At 42.8% G+C, this 19,781-nt stretch overlaps 2 protein-coding genes across 9 annotated transcripts in view; one reads left to right on the plus strand and one right to left on the minus strand.

Moving 5' to 3' along the window:
- The window catches only part of LOC148020216 (uncharacterized), a 135,776-nt gene that overhangs the window by 67,156 nt on the left and 48,839 nt on the right, over window positions 1-19,781 (minus strand). The window lies entirely within an intron of this gene.
- Window positions 2,826-3,737, plus strand: LOC148020217 (uncharacterized). The gene has a single exon (XM_087700788.1). The coding sequence runs from the start codon at window positions 2,826-2,828 to the stop codon at window positions 3,735-3,737; it is 912 nt and encodes a 303-aa protein (XP_087556914.1).

Consider the following 19,781-nt stretch of genomic DNA (forward strand, 5'->3'; position numbering starts at 1 on the left):
CCCCTAAGCGCATGGGTGGTGGAGCTATTTTGGATGCAGAAACTCATATGCTGGCTCTTCGTTGGTCTCTTTTTCGTGCCATGTGTGCGGATCATCACCCGTGGACCATCATCGCCCGTTATTTTCTTGAGGATAGCGGCCTCCGCCAGGGCAATACACGGCTTCGGGCCTCATGGTGGCATGTCCTTAATGCTGACTCTCGATTTTCCAATCCCTCTTCCTCTTTGTTACAGCACTTGGTCGGATCTTGGAAAGTGGTGCTCCAAAAGACCCGTTGGCATCCAGTAGGGGATCGCTTGCAGACTAATTCTTTCCAGCTGGAATTGTTGGCAGTATCCAGATTACTTTCATGGGAAGATAAACATCAGCTCAGACCAAGATTTAATCGCATGGCCCGTTTGGGTGTGACTTCGATTGCGGATGCTACCCTTGCTACTCGCAATGTCCTCGCATCGTTTCGGACCGCTAGGAGACTTTTCAGGATCCCGCGCGGATACCGTGATTTATGGGAGAAGCTTTCGTTGGAACTTCAGGGTAGGCAACCCTTTCCTGCCCTGACTATGGATCGCCCTTGGCAGGATTGGGACCTTGCAGGCCGGTTGACTCTGGAAAAGGCCTCTACTAATCAGGTGTATCATCTTCTTATTAAAGATCACCAATGGCTGGGTGAGAAAGCTAATACTGTTTGGGGCCTGCGGAAATCCTTGTCATGGTGGCAGGCAACGCTGATGGAGGGGTGGCAGAATAGGGCACCTTTCAAATGCAAGGTCTTCCTGTGGCGGGTAATGATTGGTGGTCTTCCTCTTGCCTCGGCCCCTTCCAAGCGTCGAATCTCGAATGGCAATTGTTTCTTTTGTACCACTACGGAGGAATCGGCCAGACATCGTTTTCTTTCTTGCCCGCTCGCCAAGAATATCTGGTCTCTCTTGTCCCAAATCTGGCGCACAGTGGTGGGGCCCTCACTGACTCCTTTTGATTGGGTTTTTGTGCGCCCAAAGTATCCCACGCCGTCACAGTTACATATGAAGATCTTATTTCCCTTTTTCAGATACTGGGGATGCTGGCACATTTGGACCACCCGAAATGCTTTTCTCTTTGATTCGGCCTCGAATGTACCGCGACATATTGCAAGGCTTAAAGGGCTCTTGCATTGGCAGCTAGATCTCATCAGGCACTCTGACTTGCTCCCTCGGGAGGATTTGCATTCCTGGCATTTGGCAATTGCCTCTGGGTCCTTGCCATGATTGGTGTAGCTTTTCTAGTATACTAGTTTGGGGATTTCCCACACGTTGGCCTACGGCCCTCGTGTCTCTTGTACTCGTGTAATCATGTAATCTTGTACTTTTTCGTAATTAATACAATTACCTTTTACGAAAAAAAAAAAAAGATGCACATGCGAGAATGGTCACGGAATAGAAATCACCGTAACTAAGCCACATTACACTTTTTGATGTGGTCACAATGATAAAAGTTGCTCAGAGCAACTTGAGAAATGCAAGGGTCACCATCCCTAAAATTTAGGGAGTTACTATTTTTTGGACCCTAGCATCTGTTCGCGTCATTATCTTTGTTTTTGCACGAGGATTAATTCTCTGAACTGTGCTGAGGTCAAATTTTGCACCGATCATGGAGAATTTTAGATTGGAAGGTTTAAACGGGAAAATTGTTACATGTATGCCATGTGTCACAATTTGGGCGCACAAATTTCCAAAAGAGAGAGAGAGCATTTAAAAAAAACGTAATAGGCAGGAGGGGCAGATCAGAGCGTGAAGTTTTTGGGGGCTAAGGGAAAATTGCTGCAAGTACATCAGCTATGGAGCGTACTTCTTCGTCTCTGACTCATGTACAGAGGTAGACCTTGCTCCCTCTGGTCAACTCTCTCTCTATTCTCAGAGGAAACGCTCTGCATGATGGGCTGATTCCATCGAATGTACAGTTCTATGTTTTCTTTGCACCTCTGCTGAGGCAAGAGCCTCACTGTCCAGGTTCAAGAGCAGCTATTGCTTCTCCAATGTAGGAACTAAAGAAAGAGATGACCATGCCACACGGGAACAGGGTTTTCAGCTCTGGTTTAGTGTTGCTTGTGGGACTGTTTTACTATTGGAATGAGGCCAGGGTCAAAGGGTTTGTAGTCCAACTTGTATGGAACAGATCTGGGATGGTATAAGGCTTAGAACAAGCCAAGAAACAGGTAAAAAAAGTAAATACAGAGTTCTGCAGATCGCAACTCTGCACTTAAATTATTGATTTATGCTCACAGAAATTGTTTTCCTACTTGGTATGTTGTTCTGAATATGCTGGAGTAAAACCAGTAAATACAAATTTCTGTAGATTGCAATTCTGCACTTGAATTATTGAGTTATAGTCACTGAAAGTGTTTTCCTACTTCGGATGTTGTTCTCGATATGCTGTATTGTCCTTACGCAGCTGAAATTTGCTCAAAAAATATGAAAGCCAACTGTTCACAGGTTTTGTACTTTGGAACATTTCATTTTTGTAACTTTCCATCTTTTAATTAATAAAGAATTACCGAAAGGGGCGCCGGACTTTGGGGCCAATCTAGTGTTGAACGAGGAAGTGAGGTCTCTATTTGTGTGTGTATGTGAAAAGACCAAGTATTAATTGAAGGGACTACTGCTTTATGTGAGTCATAGACCGGTTTCATGGTTCCATTGCCAGGATTGCATTCTTTTTTGTAAGAATTTAAGCTCGGACAGTTTTGGGTGAAAAGGCTACACACACAGGTTTTACAGAGATTACAGGTGAGAAAGACTACGAGAATTTTTTTCTTGGATATAGTATTTGCTAGATACAGGACTAGAGAGATGGCAGACATGGACAAAGACAAAGGAAAAATCTCTCATGAAGAAGAGAGTTCTTCTACTCATAGACACCGAAGAGAGAGTATTAGTGCACAAGTGTCAACACCTTCTAGAACCGAGATTGAACCACAGGATGAGGAGCAAGAACAGGAGGACTTGTTTATGGCACAACTCCTCAGTATGGTTGGCTCTTTCGAACAGCTTGTAAAGAATCCTCAGATGCAAAAATTTTTGAAGTCACATAATGAGGATTCTCAGGCTAAGTCATCACATCATACCATGGAGTGCTCAAAAAGGCAAACCTCTAATGTGCGTGAGCATGCAGAAAAGACACCAAACATGGAGATAGGTCCAATGCAACAAGAAGCACAAGCACAGGACCACGGAGTGAATGCTCAAGGTAGTAATGCACAAGTGGCACAGCAGACTATTCCTCCTCAGTTTGCTACTTATCCTAGTTACTTTGGTGGTGGGTCAGTTTTTCAAGCAATGGCTGGATTACCCACTGGTTATCAAGGATACTTGCCCAAAGGGCCACCAGGAATGATGCCTATTGAGGTAGTGAACCCACTTTATGCTAATATTGGTCTACAGCCCAGTTATCAGACTTTGCAAAGTCCTTATTTGATGCTTGGAGTACAAAATGCAGCAGCTGATTTTTCTCAGCCTAGTAGGCATATGGCAGCTAAGACAGGTGAAATTAATGCTGATAATGCGCCTAAGGGACTCCCCTTTTTACAGCCACCTCTCTATGACAACCTGACACCAAAAAGTGCAAAGCCTAAAGATTATAAAGAGGGTGGTCAAACATTAAAGTTTGAAACCTTCAATGGTATGCAGGATAAGCTGAAAGCTTTGACATTTATACAGCAGTTTGATGCATCTTACACTGGAGGGAATTTTACTGAGACTTAAGTGCGGAAGGCTGCAACTTTTTTGAAAGGCAATGCTTTGTAGTGGAGGAACATATTGTTGATGCAAGGATATGCACCTGCCACTTGGGTCCATTTTAAACAGTTGTTTGCAGCCTCATGGTTAACTAACACATTTGAAGTAGATATCATGACTGCATGGCATAAATTGGACGTGGCAAATTGTGCAGATTTAGAAGAGTACAATAAGAAATTTTGGGAAGCACTTTTGCCCGTGAGTTCTTACAAGATAGTGCCCCTGTTAGAACAAATTGAAACGTACTATTGCAGTTTGCCTGAAGCCATCAAGGATTATTGTACCAAGACCAGGGTTACAAATATGGTACAATTAATGGAAAATGCTGGTGTGGCAAATGCATTGTTGAAAGGAAAAGCTAACAGCTTTAAAGGCACTGAAAAGAAGGATTCTCACTTTTAAGCAGGATCCTAGCAAGATGAAGAAGAAATTTCCAAAAAAGACCAGCTTTACAAAGAAGTCTTTTTGGAAAAAAAGTTTTCAGCAACACCCTCACACTTCTTTTAAACAAGGTAAAGGATAGAAGAGGCCACTTTTTGGCAAATCATTTGAAGAAATAAAGGCTTTAATGATGGTTGGGAAATGCTTTATATGTGAACAAAAAGGCCATATTGCTTCTAAGTGCCCACAGCAATCTTCTAAAGATGCAGAGGATAAAGATGCGCCAAGTAAAAAGAAGCCGAGCATTGGCTTAGTGCTTGATATGGTGGGAGATCAATCAGCTAATGTCATGAGAATATGTATTTTTGAAACCTCACTTAACATGTGGATTAATTTTTAATCACATGATTAAGTAAATGTTGCACATGTGAGGTGCAACTGAGATTAAAGTAATCTTATGAGCCCGGGACCCAAAGAAATCATGGCATGTCAAAGGCAAAAGTTGCTATAAGTTATGCCACACAGGTACTTGGTAGTATCTGGTGCCACTTGTTGGCCTAGGATATCCATTTTGCCATAACTGTCAATTGGTGACACTAGAGAAGTGTCGTTTAATGGTACCTAACACCAATTTGATGGTCAAAGATGGCGCAGACACACTTAGGAATGGAAGTTGCCTAGCCAATTTAATTATTGGCCAATCAGATTATTTTTCACGGCACCAAAATAATTATTAGATTAATTTTCAGTGTTTAAAGGCTGAAAATTAATATTTAAGTATGGAAAATGCTAGAAAAACCATTTGGGAAGGTTACTACTTGTCGAAAATGCCCATGCAAGACTGAAAAACGTCTTTAGAGACTGGAGAGAGGCATTTTTATAAATTCAGCCTGCAAGAGAGAGAGAGGAGAGGCTGCTGGTCTAATTTGCAACCATTGCAAAACTTTCTGAGGCTGCCAAGGGCAGGAGAAGACCAATCAACAGCAGGAGACAACATCTACAGGCTATTGAGACAGGGCAGTAGTAGTAAATGACTGATTTTCTTCAGTTCTTTGCATCTACAAGCTGTTGTGGCAGGGCACAGCTACATTTGACTGATTTTCAATCATTCTTTGCGACAAAACTCTGAATTTTCTCTCTCTACAGCTTTCCCTCTCATCTCCCAGCCATTTCTCGGCCTTGCTCCAAGATCTCTGCATTTGGACCCTTGGACAGCTGTAAATCTTAATTTACAGCAAAAATTAGGGTTTAGCAGCAGCCTTGGGAAGCGTGCCAGAAATTGGAAGCTCCAAGACTTGGATTCAACAAGGCTGAAGGTCAATTTCAGCTAAATTCAAATGGAGGACTAGCCAGCCATTGAATTTTGGGCATTTCCATCGTCTATGAAGTGGGTGAAGGCCAATTAAGTGCCCGAATCAAAGGGCAAAATAGATTGAAGACTTGCTGGTCACTTTGGACAGCAAGGGGAGTTTGGATTGCAAAGGGGATTGGGAGAATCCCATTGTAAATCAACTTTTTCTTCAATAAAGCTAAAGAAATACCAAAAGGGGCGGCAATTTTGGAGCCAATAGGGTGTGCATTGTCCAAGATCAATAGGTAAATTTTTATTTTCAGATTTGCATTTATTGTTTGTTGCTGTAATTAAGTTGTAATCAGGGATTTACCACCCATCCACGGAAGGAAGGCTGGTTACAGCTAATGATACTAGAGAATTGTGCAAAGCTTGGGGAAAGATCAGAGATTTCACAATGCTTATTTTCTTTGATCCTGGAGTTAGTGCAACCTTTATCTCACCAGCATTGGCAGCTAAGCTGCATATACGTCTCGAGAAAATGGGACCAGTTGGATAGGCTGATTTGGTATGCCCAAGACATACCGAACCTATCCCCCCCATTCTTGGCAAACTCCGTATGCACATCCAGAGCTATGTGGACACAGAGGAGTTCCATATTATACCTTTAGAGGGCTATGATGTTCCGTTCGGCATTCCATGGTGCCACAGGAAGCATGCTATCTTGGATACTTACAACAGAACGATTACTCTTGTACATAGGGGCAAGACTCATGTATTGTTGGGTATTTCACTCACGCCTCACGCCTATGCTCACATAGGAGTGTCAGTGATCAGTAGGACACTGGGGCACTTTTTACTCTCGGTAGGAGAGGTTTTTTCCCCCAGACTTATGGTATTATTTCATATGTGCTTATGACACACACTTACGGGCACTTACCGTGTTCGAGTGTGAACATCCCCTTACAACCCTAAGGTTTAAGGGTTGTACCTTGTACTTTCAGTTTACACTCTTTCAGTCTATTGTGTTGGGTGCCGTGCTTCACTCTCTATAGTCTACTAGTTTTCTGTGCTAAGCTTCGATCATGTCCTCTCTCACATTTGGTATCAGAGCTAGGTTTTTGCCCAGCTCGGATCAACCTCCGAGAGCTTCTTGCTCAGTCCAACTTTGCCTTGACTCTGTTCAGCTCAGCTTGACACGCTAGTCTGTTGTACGGGCCACTGTGGCCACGTCCTGACAACACAGCCCGTCAATCTCGCAACATCCTGCTCGCCAGCTCACAAATGCTACCTGCCTTAGCAGTTCGCCTGTGGCAAACGTCTCCAGTGCCGCCTATCAGACACAACCTTTGCGCCACCCGTCAGATGTCACACCCACCTGTGCCTGCCTGGACCGGCGCCCGCCTCTGCGTGTTGCGCCGTTCTTGTTCAAAAATGTCCAGCTCGCTCGACTGAAATGCCGCCAATCAAGCGCTAGCCTACCAGTCGTCAATCGTCGCCAGCTAAGCTCACGACTGAAGCACCCGACTGAAACACCGTCAGTCAACCCGTTGAACACCTGTCTGACGGCTCTGCGCCAGTAAACCTGTAATTTTTCTAGTTTTTTTTTAACTTTTTAATTTCATCTATAATTTTTGGAAGCAGGGGTTCCCACGCCATAGACACAGAATTCAGGAAACGTGTCTGGGACACATTCAATGCAATTTCTAGACACATTCATCAAAAAATTTTGGGGCTTTTATGTTTTCTGGGAACATTGGCATACGCACTGCAGTTACAGTCACTGAAAGACTATTTTGACAAACCCGAGGCAAGAAATTTTGGGGATTTTGCTGATATAGTGTTCCTGAACACTGATTGCACGTCGGATTGCGTGCATAACAGACAAATTTAACAGAGTGCACCTCTATACACTATTGCAGAAAGTTATTTCCTACAATTTCTGGAAATTTTCAGATTTCCAGTGTAGTCCTGCTTTGACATTGCTCTTTTGCATCTTTATCTGGTAATTGAAAATCATGGCAAATCAAGAAGGAGATATTTTCACCTATGAGTCCAAGGAGGACAGATTGGATGGAAACAACTATTCACTTTGGTCCTTCATGATTAAGAATGTACTTGTGGCCAAAAATCTTTGGGATTATGTCAGTGGAGAAGAAGCTCGACTTGGAGTTGTGGCTCCAGCTACTCCTCCTCTAGGAGGACGTGCACCACGGGCACCTCAGCCTGCTCCACTTCAGCCACTTCCCTAAAGAACAGCAACTCAAAAAGCATGGGATACACGCAATGCACAGGCTTTGTCGCTGATTGTATTGGTAGTTCAGCGATCAATCATTCCCCACATTCGTTCAACAGCTTCTTCACGAGAAGCTTGGCTAACTTTGGAGCAGATATTTACAGGCAAGAATGAGACTCGCATCTCTTTCTTAAAGAAAGAGCTACAGACATTGAAAATGGATGAAGGTGATTCTACTCAAGATCACTTGAACAAAATTCAGGACTTATGAGAGCAACTCATGAATGTTGATGAGTATTATTCGAATGCACAGATGATATCTACCACTTTGAACTCATTATCTCCTTCGTACTTGGCTTTTCATACGGCCTTAAACCTCACCATGAGGATTGCCGCACAGCCAATCACTTTTCTCCAATTAGTCAATTTGCTTCTAGAGGAGGAGCAAACACGGAGGAATAGTGGTGTGGATGCTATAGCCTCTGAGCAGGCTTTTATGGCTACACAGAAGGGCAAAGGCAGCCAAGTGAAGAATGCTCCGCAGAGTTCTGGGACTTCTGGCACATCACAGGCAAACAAAAAACAAGAGGGCCCGCAAGCCAAAAAGGGCAAATGCCATTATTGCAAGAAGCCAGGCCACTACATTACTGAGTGCAGAAAGTGCATTGCCAAAGAGAAGAAAAAGGAGTCAGGAATGTCTGTTTCTGATGCTCCTTCCACTGCTACTGAGTCTGGGTCCTTTGTTGCAGGCAGGGACTATTGTTTTTACACATGCAGTTATGACACCTCTTAGGCAAATCGAGCATTCAGCTCTACTGAGAATGCACGCACTTGGTTTTTTGACACTGGTGCTTCTAGGCATATTACATCTAACAAAGATTTATTTGCATCTGTTGATGCAGCTCCAGTTGGCAAGTCTGTACAGTGTGCCAACAATGCATCATACCCTGTTAGAGGTATTGGGGAGATTGTGCTCACAGCCATTGATGGCTCTATTCTCCACCTATAGGATGCTTTCTTTGTGCCAAGCATAAAGAAGAATTTGCTCTCTATTTCTTCTTTAGCACGTTGTGGATTGCAGGTCACATTTGATGATGACAAATGCATGGTGAGAGACAAAGAACACATGACTTTGGTCTTGATAGGCACTTTATGTCATGGGTTATACGAGTTGGATGCTCGTTCAGTTGATCAGTCAGCGTATTTGACATCCACTCTTACTCCTGCTATGATACAGACAGAGTTATGGCATGCTAGGATGGGGCATGTGAACTTTGGCAGCTTAATGCTCTTACAGTGTACGCAGATGCTAGATGGATTACCTCTACTGGAGAGACCTCCTGAGCACTTGTGCGAAGGATGTATTTTGGGGAAAATGCATCATTTTTCGTTTCCCCGTGATGTTGCTTTAAGATCAACAGCCAGGTTGCAATTAGTGCGTTCAAATGTATGTGGACCTATGCAGACAAAGATATTCGGAGGATGTTGCTATTTTGTGAATTTTTTTGATGACTTTACTCGATTTTGTTGGGTCTACTCTTTGGTCAAAAAGTCAGAAGTGTATGATGCATTCTTAGCTTTTATTGCACTTATTAAAAACCAGTCTCGTTGTAAAATTCAGACTCTCCGTTCGGACTGAGGGGAGGAATACATGTCCTCTATGCTGAATTCCTTTTTGAAGCAAAAGGGCATTATCCATCAGTACACTACTACTTATACTCCACAGCAGAATGGGGTTGCAGAGAGAAAAAATCGGTCATTCATGGAGATGGCCAGATGTATGCTGAAGGCAAAGAGCTTGCCTCACAGTTTCTGGATGGAAGCCCTCATGTGTGCTTGCCATGTTTTGAACAAATGCCCCACCAAAGCTTTGAAGAAAATTACACCTTTTGAGGCTTGGAACAGCGAGAAACCTTTTGTTGGACAATTTCATACCTTTGGGTGCCTTGCATATGCACATATTCCAAAGATACTCAAGAAAAAGTTGGATAACAAGGTTGTTTAATGTATTTTTATAGGATATAGCAGTGAGGGCAAAGGCTACAGACTCTATGATCCTCTTTCTAAAAATGTGTTTGTCATAGGGATGTACTATTTGATGAAAAATCAGAATTGTCCCTGGCTGGTTTAGACACATATCAAGCTACCCATGATGTATTTGAAAGGCTGCTGCCCATTACATTTGGTGATTCAGCTGGAGTTTCAGCAAGTGAACTCAATGTTCAGCCAACTGCTCCTTTGGAAAATGCAAAAAATCAGCCATTGGCTGATCTGAATATTCAACAAAGTGCTGAAACTGAAATTCAGCAAGAGCTTATGCACAGTCAGGAGGCAAGACAAATGCCTAGATGGTATTTACAGACTATGAAAGATAGTCATCTGGATGCACCCATGGCTGGTCGTACTAGAAGGCAAGCTCGTATACATGATACTGCACATACCATGGAGTTCGTTATGGCAGCAAGCACCCTTGATGATAAGAAGCTTGAATGTTTTAAAGATGCACAACAGAGTGTGCATTGGATGGCAGGAATGAAAGCTGAATTGGATTCTATCACTAGGAATCAAGCATGGGATTTGGTGTCTTTGCCATTTGGGAAGAAAGCCATTGGAACAAAATGGGTCTACAAACGGAAACGGAATGCAGATGGATCCATTGACAAATACAAGGCAAGGCTTGTAGCTAAAGGCTATGCACAGAAAAAAGGCATTGACTATGAGGAGACATTTGCTCCTACTTCCCGTATGACGACCATCAAGTCTATGGTTGCTTTGGCTGCTCATTATGGATAGATTGTGCATCAGTTAGATATTAAAACTGCATTTTTACATGGTGAACTTCATGAGGAAGTATATGTACAGCAGCCCATTGGTTTTGGAGTTGAGGGCTTGGAACACTTGGTCTGCAAGCTGAAAAAAGCTATAGGCTGACTGGTTAGGCACGGAGATCGAGAGAGAGAGAGAGAGAGAGTCGTTACGTGCAGTGAGAGACAGAGAGAGTGAGAGAGAGTGCAAAGTAGAGAGTGAGCCCGTTCGTAGGTACAATGACGAGATAGATATATATGTGTAAGTACAAGTGCTAAAGGCGTGTTCACACCCGAGTACATTTAAAAGGCATGAGGCCTTTATTCCCAACAACCTCCCACCTAAAGACAATGTGCCTTAAGAGGAGAAAAGAATCAGCTAAGTCTAGGTATATACAAAGCTAAAATACATATACCTATCCAACTCCCATCATCTGTTGGCGATGAGCAAATCGCTCTGCTAGAAGACCCTTCGTGAGAAGGTCTGCAGGGTTATCATCTGTATGCACTTTGACAAGCTCAATGCTCTTGCTGTCAAGTACATCTCTAATGAAGTGGTACTTCACCTGTATGTGCTTTGTCTTTGCATGAAAGATAGGATTCCATGCTAGCATGATAGCACTCTGACTATCACAATGGAGAACAGGTAAACTTTGTGATGCCAAGCTCTCCCACCAGACGTGAAAGCCATAAAGCCTCCTTGCATGCCTCAGTGGCAGCCACACACTTTGCCCCTGTAGTAGACAATGCAACACACTTTTGTAGCCTGGAGATCCAAGAGATTGCTCCTCTTGTGAAAGTAAACACATATCCAGAAGTGGACTTCTTGTAGTCCACATGACCAGCATAGTCTGCATCCGTAAAGCCAACAACAGATGCCTTCTGCTTTCTCATAATACCTTTCACTGCATCTCAATGCTTCTTGCCAAGGGTTGCCATATATCTGCTAACCACTCCCACTGCAAAGGCAATGTCGGGACGTGTAGCAACCATAGCATATATCAAACTACCAACAACTGAAGCATATGGTATCTTGGCCATTTCAGCCTTCTGATCATCAGATGTAGGGCTGTCCTCTGTACTAAGTTTCACATATGGAGGCAATGGAACCCTGATTGTTTTCCCCCCCTCCATATTGAAACGCTGCAAAACTTTGGAGATATACTCCTACTGAGATGCATCACCAAGATCCTTCATGTCAAAGCTGCCATGAAGACTTTGCTTCAATGAATCCAAGGCATGAGTATCCCTGCCAGCAATACCAAGATAATCAGGCTACCATCTGCTGCCTTCTTGGTGTATAAGCAGTGATCCACTTGACTTCTATGAAAGCCTTGGGACTGTATGAATGTATCAAACTTATGATACCATTCTCGTGGTGCTTGTTTCAGCCCATACAAACTCCTTTTGAGTTGACATACCATTTTTTCCTTCCCTTGTTCAACAAACCCTTGGGCTGCTGCATATATATGTCTTCATGCGGATCACCATGTAAAAACGTAGCCCTTACATCTATCTGTATGAGCTCCATATCCTCAACTGCAACCAAGCCCAAAATGATTCTCAATGTAGTCATCTTGACTACATGAGAGAAAATCTCATCAAAGTCAATTCCATGCTCCTGCTTGTACCCCTTTGCAACCAATCTTGCTTCGTACTTTGGTGAGGAACCAAAAGTGACCTTCATCTTATAAACCCATTTGCATGGAAGAGTTTTCTACCCTTTAGGCAACTACACCAAGTCCCCAAGTGCCATTTTTTTCAAGAGATTCCATCTCTAACAGCATGGCTTTATACCATTTCTTGTTGTCATGTCTGTCCATTGCTTCCGTAAAGCAAGACGGTTCACCACAGTCTGTCAACATGACATAATCAGCCACATTAATTGCACCAGGAACAAATCTGTCAAGTTGTCTAGTAGCCCTAGACGATCTAATAACCCAATGGTCATTGTTTGCTGGTTGTTCCTACAAATTTCCATTTTCAGCATGTTGTCCTGGCATTTCAGCCTGCAAATCAGCATTAACAGCTTGATGTCCTGACTTTTCCTGCACATGTAATGGCTCATTTTCATGGGCAATAGCTGGCTGATCATTCCAGCATCATTTCCTGCATTTGCAAGTTCATTTACAGCAGGTATTTGCTGCTGTACAACAAGCACATTTTGCTGTCCAAAAGGTATTTCTTCCCAGAATACAACCTTACAGACCTCCTCAGTCTTTTTGGGTTGTTTGTGCATGCGATCTTCCCAGAAGATAACATCATTGCTGCGTACTACTTTCCTTTTCTCGGGATCCCACAATCTATATCCCATTTCACCCTCGTCACCATAGCCTAGGAAAATGCATTTAGAGGACTTTGGCTCAAGTTTGCTGCATTTTTCTTTACGAATGTGCACAAAAGCCTCACAGCCAAACACTTTCAGATGAGCATATGAAGGTGGCTTGCCCGACCACGCTTCTTGGGGAACTCCCTCTCCCAAAGACCCTGTTTGGTGACCAATTAATTAAGTGAACAGCTATCATAGCAGCCTCTGCCCAAAAACCATGGGCTAATGCAGCATGAGATAGCATCGTACGGGCCTTATCCTGTATGGTCCGATTCATACGCTCTGCAACTCCATTTTGGGGCGGATTATGAGGGGCAGTGAGCTCCCTCTTTATCCCTTTGCTGTCACAAAATGCCTGAAAGGCCTTGGACACATATTCCCTACCATTGTCAGAGCGAAGACACTGAAATGTCTTATCTATCTGATTTTCAGCCAATATACAGGCAGCACTCTTTTGTGCATACAATTCTTCCAGTCTAGTCCATATAGCATATGCAGAATCCAAACCTTCAATGTTGAATAGCAAGGCATCAGAAATTGATAGCTCTATGGTTGAGCGTGCAAGCTCATTTAACTCATCCCAATCGTCCTGTTCCATGTCCGCGAGCTTTGCCCCTTTGGTTTTGATCGGCTTTGCCTGCTTCTTTTACAACAGGATATTGTAGCACTACTTTTGCCATACTACAAAGTTATGTGCGCCTTCAAGCTTCTTTATGTGCATCACATTACTGTTGTCATTGCTGCCAGCCATGATTTTCAGGCCAAATGTGACCAAAAAACTAGCAAATGCAAGCCCAAACTATCACCCAAGTGACGAAGGTACAAACAAGTACCAATCAGCAATAAATGATCACGTAGAAACACAGATTTCAGATCTATAATTAAAATTTCAGAAGCACCAAACCATGTGCTACAGCATTATCCAGCTGATTACAACTATTCCAAGGGCATATGCATCACATTACATGAGGAATCCCAAAATTTCAGCTGCAATTTCTGTTGTACATGTATCCACGGGCATAAAATTTGACACAAACGGTCAAAAGCCCCAAAAATTTTGTGCTCAAAGCATCAAACACACATCTGCATTTTCTCTGTCATGCATAGAACAGGCCAATTTTGCCAAAATAGGAAAATTTCAGCAAACCCCCAAATTTTACCAAGTGTTGATGCCCAAATTGCGTGGAATTCAACCTGCATGTACATAAAATGACCAAATGCTGCACAGATTTTGCCCAAACTGCAAAAGCCCCAAATTGCACGGGGTCCAATGTACCTCAATGTCAAGAAATTGGGTTAATTTCAGCCCAATTTGTGCATGTAAATGAAAAGCCCCAAATCTCGGGGACAAAATGTCACAAATTCCTGCAATTTCCAAGGCAGATTTGTTTCTCCTGCATCACATTCCCCAAATCTGGAAAAAGCCCCAAATTTTCTAGGATCCAATGTCAAGAGATTTGCTCAAAAGAGGCAAAATTTGACTAATTAATCCCTAAATTAATTTGGGTCCCCTAAATTAATTTGGGTCAGCGCTCGCAATGTCTGCAATGTCTAACTCGATAATCACTGACAGACATGAACTATGTGCAATCTGGGAAAAGCCCCAAATTTCTGGGCCTAAATCTGCCCAAAATCCTGCTTGTGCTTACACGCACAAACGCCCGTCAGTGAGCAAAGGGCTTGGTTGCAGGGAACCTTTGAAAAAATTTAAAAGTTTGTAAAAAAAAGGACGAATCTTCCCCATTTCCAGCCGGTCGCCTGATCGCGTGACCCGTGTCTACCCAGAAATGACATCACAGTCTGTCACCTGATCTTGTGAACTGCGTCTGACCAGGAATAACGTCGCAGCCCGTCTCGCTGCAACTGACTGCCGTCTGGAGCTGCCCACTGCCTACACGTCACGTCTGCTACTGCCCACTGCCTGCCAGGTCAGCGCCTGCTGTCACCTAGTTAAGAAACGATCTGTCATGATCCTGTCTGCATCAACCAACTGCTTGACTATGACAGCTCCTGCTCGTCGAGTCCACCTGGAACTCCAACAACACCTGAGCTGTCTCTTGCCAGCTCTAATACCAATTTGTAGGCTAACTGGTTAGGCACGGAGATCGAGGGAGGGAGAGAGAGAGATTCGTTACGCGCAGTGAGAGACAAAGAGAGTGAGAGAGAGCGCAGAGTAGAGAGTGAGCCCGTTTGACAACGAGGAGTGTGTACCTTTAGGTTTTTAGATAGATATATATGTGTAAGTACAAGTGCTAAGCGTATGTTCACACCCAAGCACATTTAAAAGGCACGAGGCCTTTATTCCCAACAAAATCTTTGCATGGTTTGAAACAAGCTCCTAGAGCTTGGTATGCAAAGATAAATGCTTTCTTACTTAGCCAAGGGTTCATAAACAGCTCATCTGAGTCTACCCTTTACGTATGTAAAGAGGGGGGATCCATGCTAATCATTTGTCTTTATGTTGATGTTCTCTTGCTTACAGGGACACATGCTGATCAGATTTCAGCATTTAAACAAAATTTGCAGCAAACGTTTGACATGTCAGACTTGGGGTCTTTGCATTATTACTTGGGCATTCAGTTCATACATGATGCTAGAGATATTGGGTTATCACAGTCAAGATACATTGGTAAACTTCTTAAGAAGTTTGGCTTACAAGATTGCAAGCCAGTTTGTACACCAATGGAACCTGGACTTAAACTGTAATTACATGATGACAGTGATTTGTTTGATATGCACACATATGCTCCAACAGTTGGATATCTTATTTACTTATGCAACACTAGACCATACATACAGTTTGCAGTTTCAGCCCTAAGTAGATATATGCATCAGCCACGCATGTCACATTGGCAAGCTGTTAAGCGTGTCTTCCGTTACTTGCAGGGTACTAGATCTCTTGGATTGCTTTATGCCAAGGGGGGACCACTGCAGTTACATGCTTACAATGATTCTGATTGGGATGGTGATTATAATTCACGTCACTCCTCTAGTGGCAATTGTTTCTTTCTTGCTTGTCTTGCATATCTTGGCTTAGCAAGAAACAGTCCACATTTGCCACATCGTCATGTGAAGCTGAATACAAGGCAGCTTTCACTACCACAATTGAATGCGTATGGATTAGACGCTTGCTTGCTGATCTGGATGTATCTATTACGGAGCCTACTCCTTTGTTCACTGACAGTCAGAGTGCCATTGTAGTGGCACGGAACCCAATGTTTCATGCACGCACAAAACACATTGAGATACATTATCACTTTGTCAGAGAGAGGCTACATGCAGGTGATATCAGCCTTGTTTATTGTCCTACCACCAGTAATGTGGCAGACATCTTCACCAAAGCTCTTCCTCGTGAAAATTTTGAAGTGTTTCGCCATGCTTTAAATTTGATCTCCTTTGGTGGCGATGATCCTTATACTCTTGATCACTCTTCACTCCAGGGGGGTTTGTTGGTATTTCACTCATGCCTCACTTACACCTACGCTCACATAGGAGTGTCGATGATCAGTAGGACACTGGGACACTTTTTACTCTCGGTAGGAGAGGTTTTTTCTCCCATACTTATGGTATTATTTCGTATGTGCTTATGACACACTTTTACAAGCACTTACCGTGTTCGGGTGTGAACACCCCCTTACAACCCTAAGGTTTAAGGGTTGTACCTTGTACTTTCAGTTTACACTCTTTCAGTCTATTGTATTGGGTGTCGTGCTTCACTCTCTACTGTCTACTGGTTTTCTGTACTGAGGTTCGATCCTGTTCTCTCTCACATGTATTAGATGTGAAGCTTAAAGGAGAGTCTATCCCAGTTGTTTCTACTTCTGCAATTACTTTTGTAATGAAAAATCATATTTCTGTGTACTTGGTTTTTGCAAAGCAAGTTAATGAAGTTGATAGTAATGTGTCTGTACGAGATGAAAGTAGAAGGGCTTTCTTGGATAAATTAAGCGATTCTCAGATTTGTTACCAGGAGAGTTAACCCCTGAGAGGCCTGAAGATCATACCATGGATCTTATTCTAGGGACTAGTCCGCCCAATAGGCCACCGTACAAGGTCACTGTAGCACAACAAAAAGAGATTATGGCACAGGTTAATGAGCTTTTAGAGAAGGGACTAATTCAACCCAATAGTTCTCCGTTTTGTTCCCCTGTGTTGCTAGTTTAGAAAAAGGATGTCTCTTGGTGAATGTGTATCTTGAATAAGAACACGATCAAGAATAGGTTTCCGATTTCGAGGATAGATGACATTCTTGATCGACTACAGGGAGCAGGAATGTTTAGCAGGATAGATTTGAAAAGTGGGTACCATCAAATGAGAATCAGGCCTGAGGATATCCATAAGACTGCTTTTAGAATGACATTTGGTCTCGATGAATTTTCAGTCATGCCGTTTGGATTGACCAATGCTCCTGCCACGTTCAACAGAATGATGGATAGAATTTTCCACCCTTATCGACGTTTCATTGGCACATTCTTTGATGATATGATTATCTTTTCAAAGAATGAAGAGCATAGAAAACACTTAGTTACAGTCTTTAATGAGCTTAAGCATAACAGATTGCTCATTAATGGTAAGAAGAGAGAATTCTTTTTGGAAGAGATTCACTTCCTTGGGCACATAGTTTCTAAAGATAGTGTGCAGATGGATCCTGCAAAGATAGAAGCAATTGTCTCTTGGCCAGACTTGAAAACCGTTCATGATGTCCGCAGTTTCCTTGGCCTATGCTCTTACTACAGAAGATTTGTAAGACACTTTGCAGAGATTGCTTCTCCTTTACATGTGCTTGAAAAGAAGGATGTCAAATGACAGTGGACTGACAAAGAAAAATCAATATTTAGATGTTTGAAGGGGAAAATGACTACAAATCTAGTACTTATTTTGCCAGATCTATCTAAGCCATTCATAGTGCAATGTGATGCATGTGGAAACAACATTGGTGTTGTATTAATGCAGAATGGCCGAGTTGTGGTATACGAGAGTAGAATACTCTCTGTTGTTGAAAGGACTTACCAAATTTATGAGAAAAAGTTATTGGCTATGATCCATGAACTTTCTAGTTGGAAGCACTATTTGGTTGGTGCTGATTTTATAGTGCAAATGGATCATCAAATACTTAGATACTTTCTCACATATGCTAAATTGTCAGAGAAACACACGCGTTGGGCAAATTTCCTATCTATGTTTCATTTTCAGATAGTGTATGTGGAAGGCAAGAAGAATGTAGTTGCAGATGCTTCACAAACCACGGGTGTTAGCTGTTTCAATTTCTTATCACCATGAATTGGATGATATGAAAGAGCAGTATACTGATGACGAAGATTTCTCTAAAATCTATGAGCAATTGATCAATGGCCAACATCATGATCATTATGTGTTCAAAGAAGGCTTTATCATGATGCATGGAAGACTATGCGTTACAAAATAGCTAAGGCCAAAAGTTTTATTAGAAAGTCATGCTCCACCATATGCAAGACATCGTGATATAGATGCCACAGTCAAAGCGGTAGAGACTTTCTTCTATTGGCCAACCTTGAGATCTAATATTGATGCATATGTCAAATCTTGCCGTGTATGACAAAAGGTCAAATTTGATAGACAGAAGGCACCAGGGTTATTGCAACCACTGCCTATTCCAGAAAGACCGTGGGAAAGTATTGCCACGGATTTCATTTTTTATCTTCCAAGAACTTCTTCAGGGAATGATGGAATCTGGACTATCATTTGCAGATTCAGCAAACAGGCACATTTCATTCCTGCAAGGAAAAAGGTTAAGTCAGAACACATGGTAAAGATATTTATGCATAATATCTTCAAGTACCATGGAATGCCACAGTCAATAGTCAGTGATAGAGACCCAAGAATGACTAGCCTGTTTTGGAAAGCATTGTTTGAAAACATGGACACTACGCTGAAATTTTCATCTTCTTTCCATCCACAAATTGATGGAAAGTCTGAAGAAGCAAATTCGATTGTTTTAGATCTACTGAAGTGTTATGTTTCAGACCATAAGACTTCTTGGGAACACTACTTTGTCAGAGTGCAGAGATGCAGAAGCATAGGACAAAGACTGAGAGAGAGTGAACACAGAAAGAAGAGAGAGAGAGAGAAAAGGAGACAGTGTTAACGCAGAAAATCTGTGGTGTAGTATGCTGTATAAGAGTGCAGAAATACACAAGGGGGCAAAGGAAATATCTGCGTATGTTGATGACCTCGATCTCCGTCAACCCGAGCACAGTCTGTCTCAGCCAACAGATCTTCAAGATCAGAATCTGAAATCACTAAAGAGTGAATAATAATGTGTGCCACAGGAACCGGCTATAAATAGCCAAGAAATAATAAAAAAACAGCATCAAGTCGGCTGCCGACAGCAGAAATCTGGCCGACTGTGCAGTCCGACTGCACTGCTGACGTGGCACTAATGACATGGCACCTCCTCTGTTGTACTGCACTGACTGTCCAGGAAATGACTGGCTAACACCCCCTCTCAGATCCTGGATGGGTGAAAAGATTGAAAGATCTGGAATGCTGTCGAAGAAGAGCCTAGGGAAGCGCCTTCGTAAACAAATCTACAAGATTATCCTCCGTCTTGCAATACTCCACATCAATGGTCCCATCCAAAAGTTTCTCCCGAATGAAGTGATATTGGATCTCAATGTGCTTCGTCCGAGCATGGAATACGGGATTCCGTACCAAGGCAATGCAACTCTCATTAACGCACCGCAGAAGAGTAGGACGAGTCTGGGCGCAGCCAAGCTCCTCCAACAATCTCCGAAGCTACACTGCCTCACATGTGGTGGAAGACGTAGCCCGATACTCCGCCTCAATAGAAGAAAGGGCTACCGTGGGCTGCTTCTTGCTACTCCAAGAGATAACACCTATATCCAAGATAAAACAGTAGCCTGTAGTAGACCATCGGTGGTCCACATCTCCAGCCCAATCCGAGTCACTCCAACCTGCAAGAACCAGATCC

The sequence above is a fragment of the Lygodium microphyllum genome, chromosome 19 (assembly GCF_053477565.2).
Source record: "Lygodium microphyllum isolate KBCC chromosome 19, Lygodium_microphyllum_v1.1.10, whole genome shotgun sequence".
Classification (NCBI taxonomy): Eukaryota; Viridiplantae; Streptophyta; class Polypodiopsida; order Schizaeales; family Lygodiaceae; genus Lygodium; species Lygodium microphyllum.

What these genes read in the sequence shown, in the direction of transcription:
- LOC148020217 (XM_087700788.1), top strand. Translation starts at nt 2,826, where the DNA reads ATGGCAGACATGGACAAAGACAAAGGAAAAATCTCTCATGAAGAAGAG.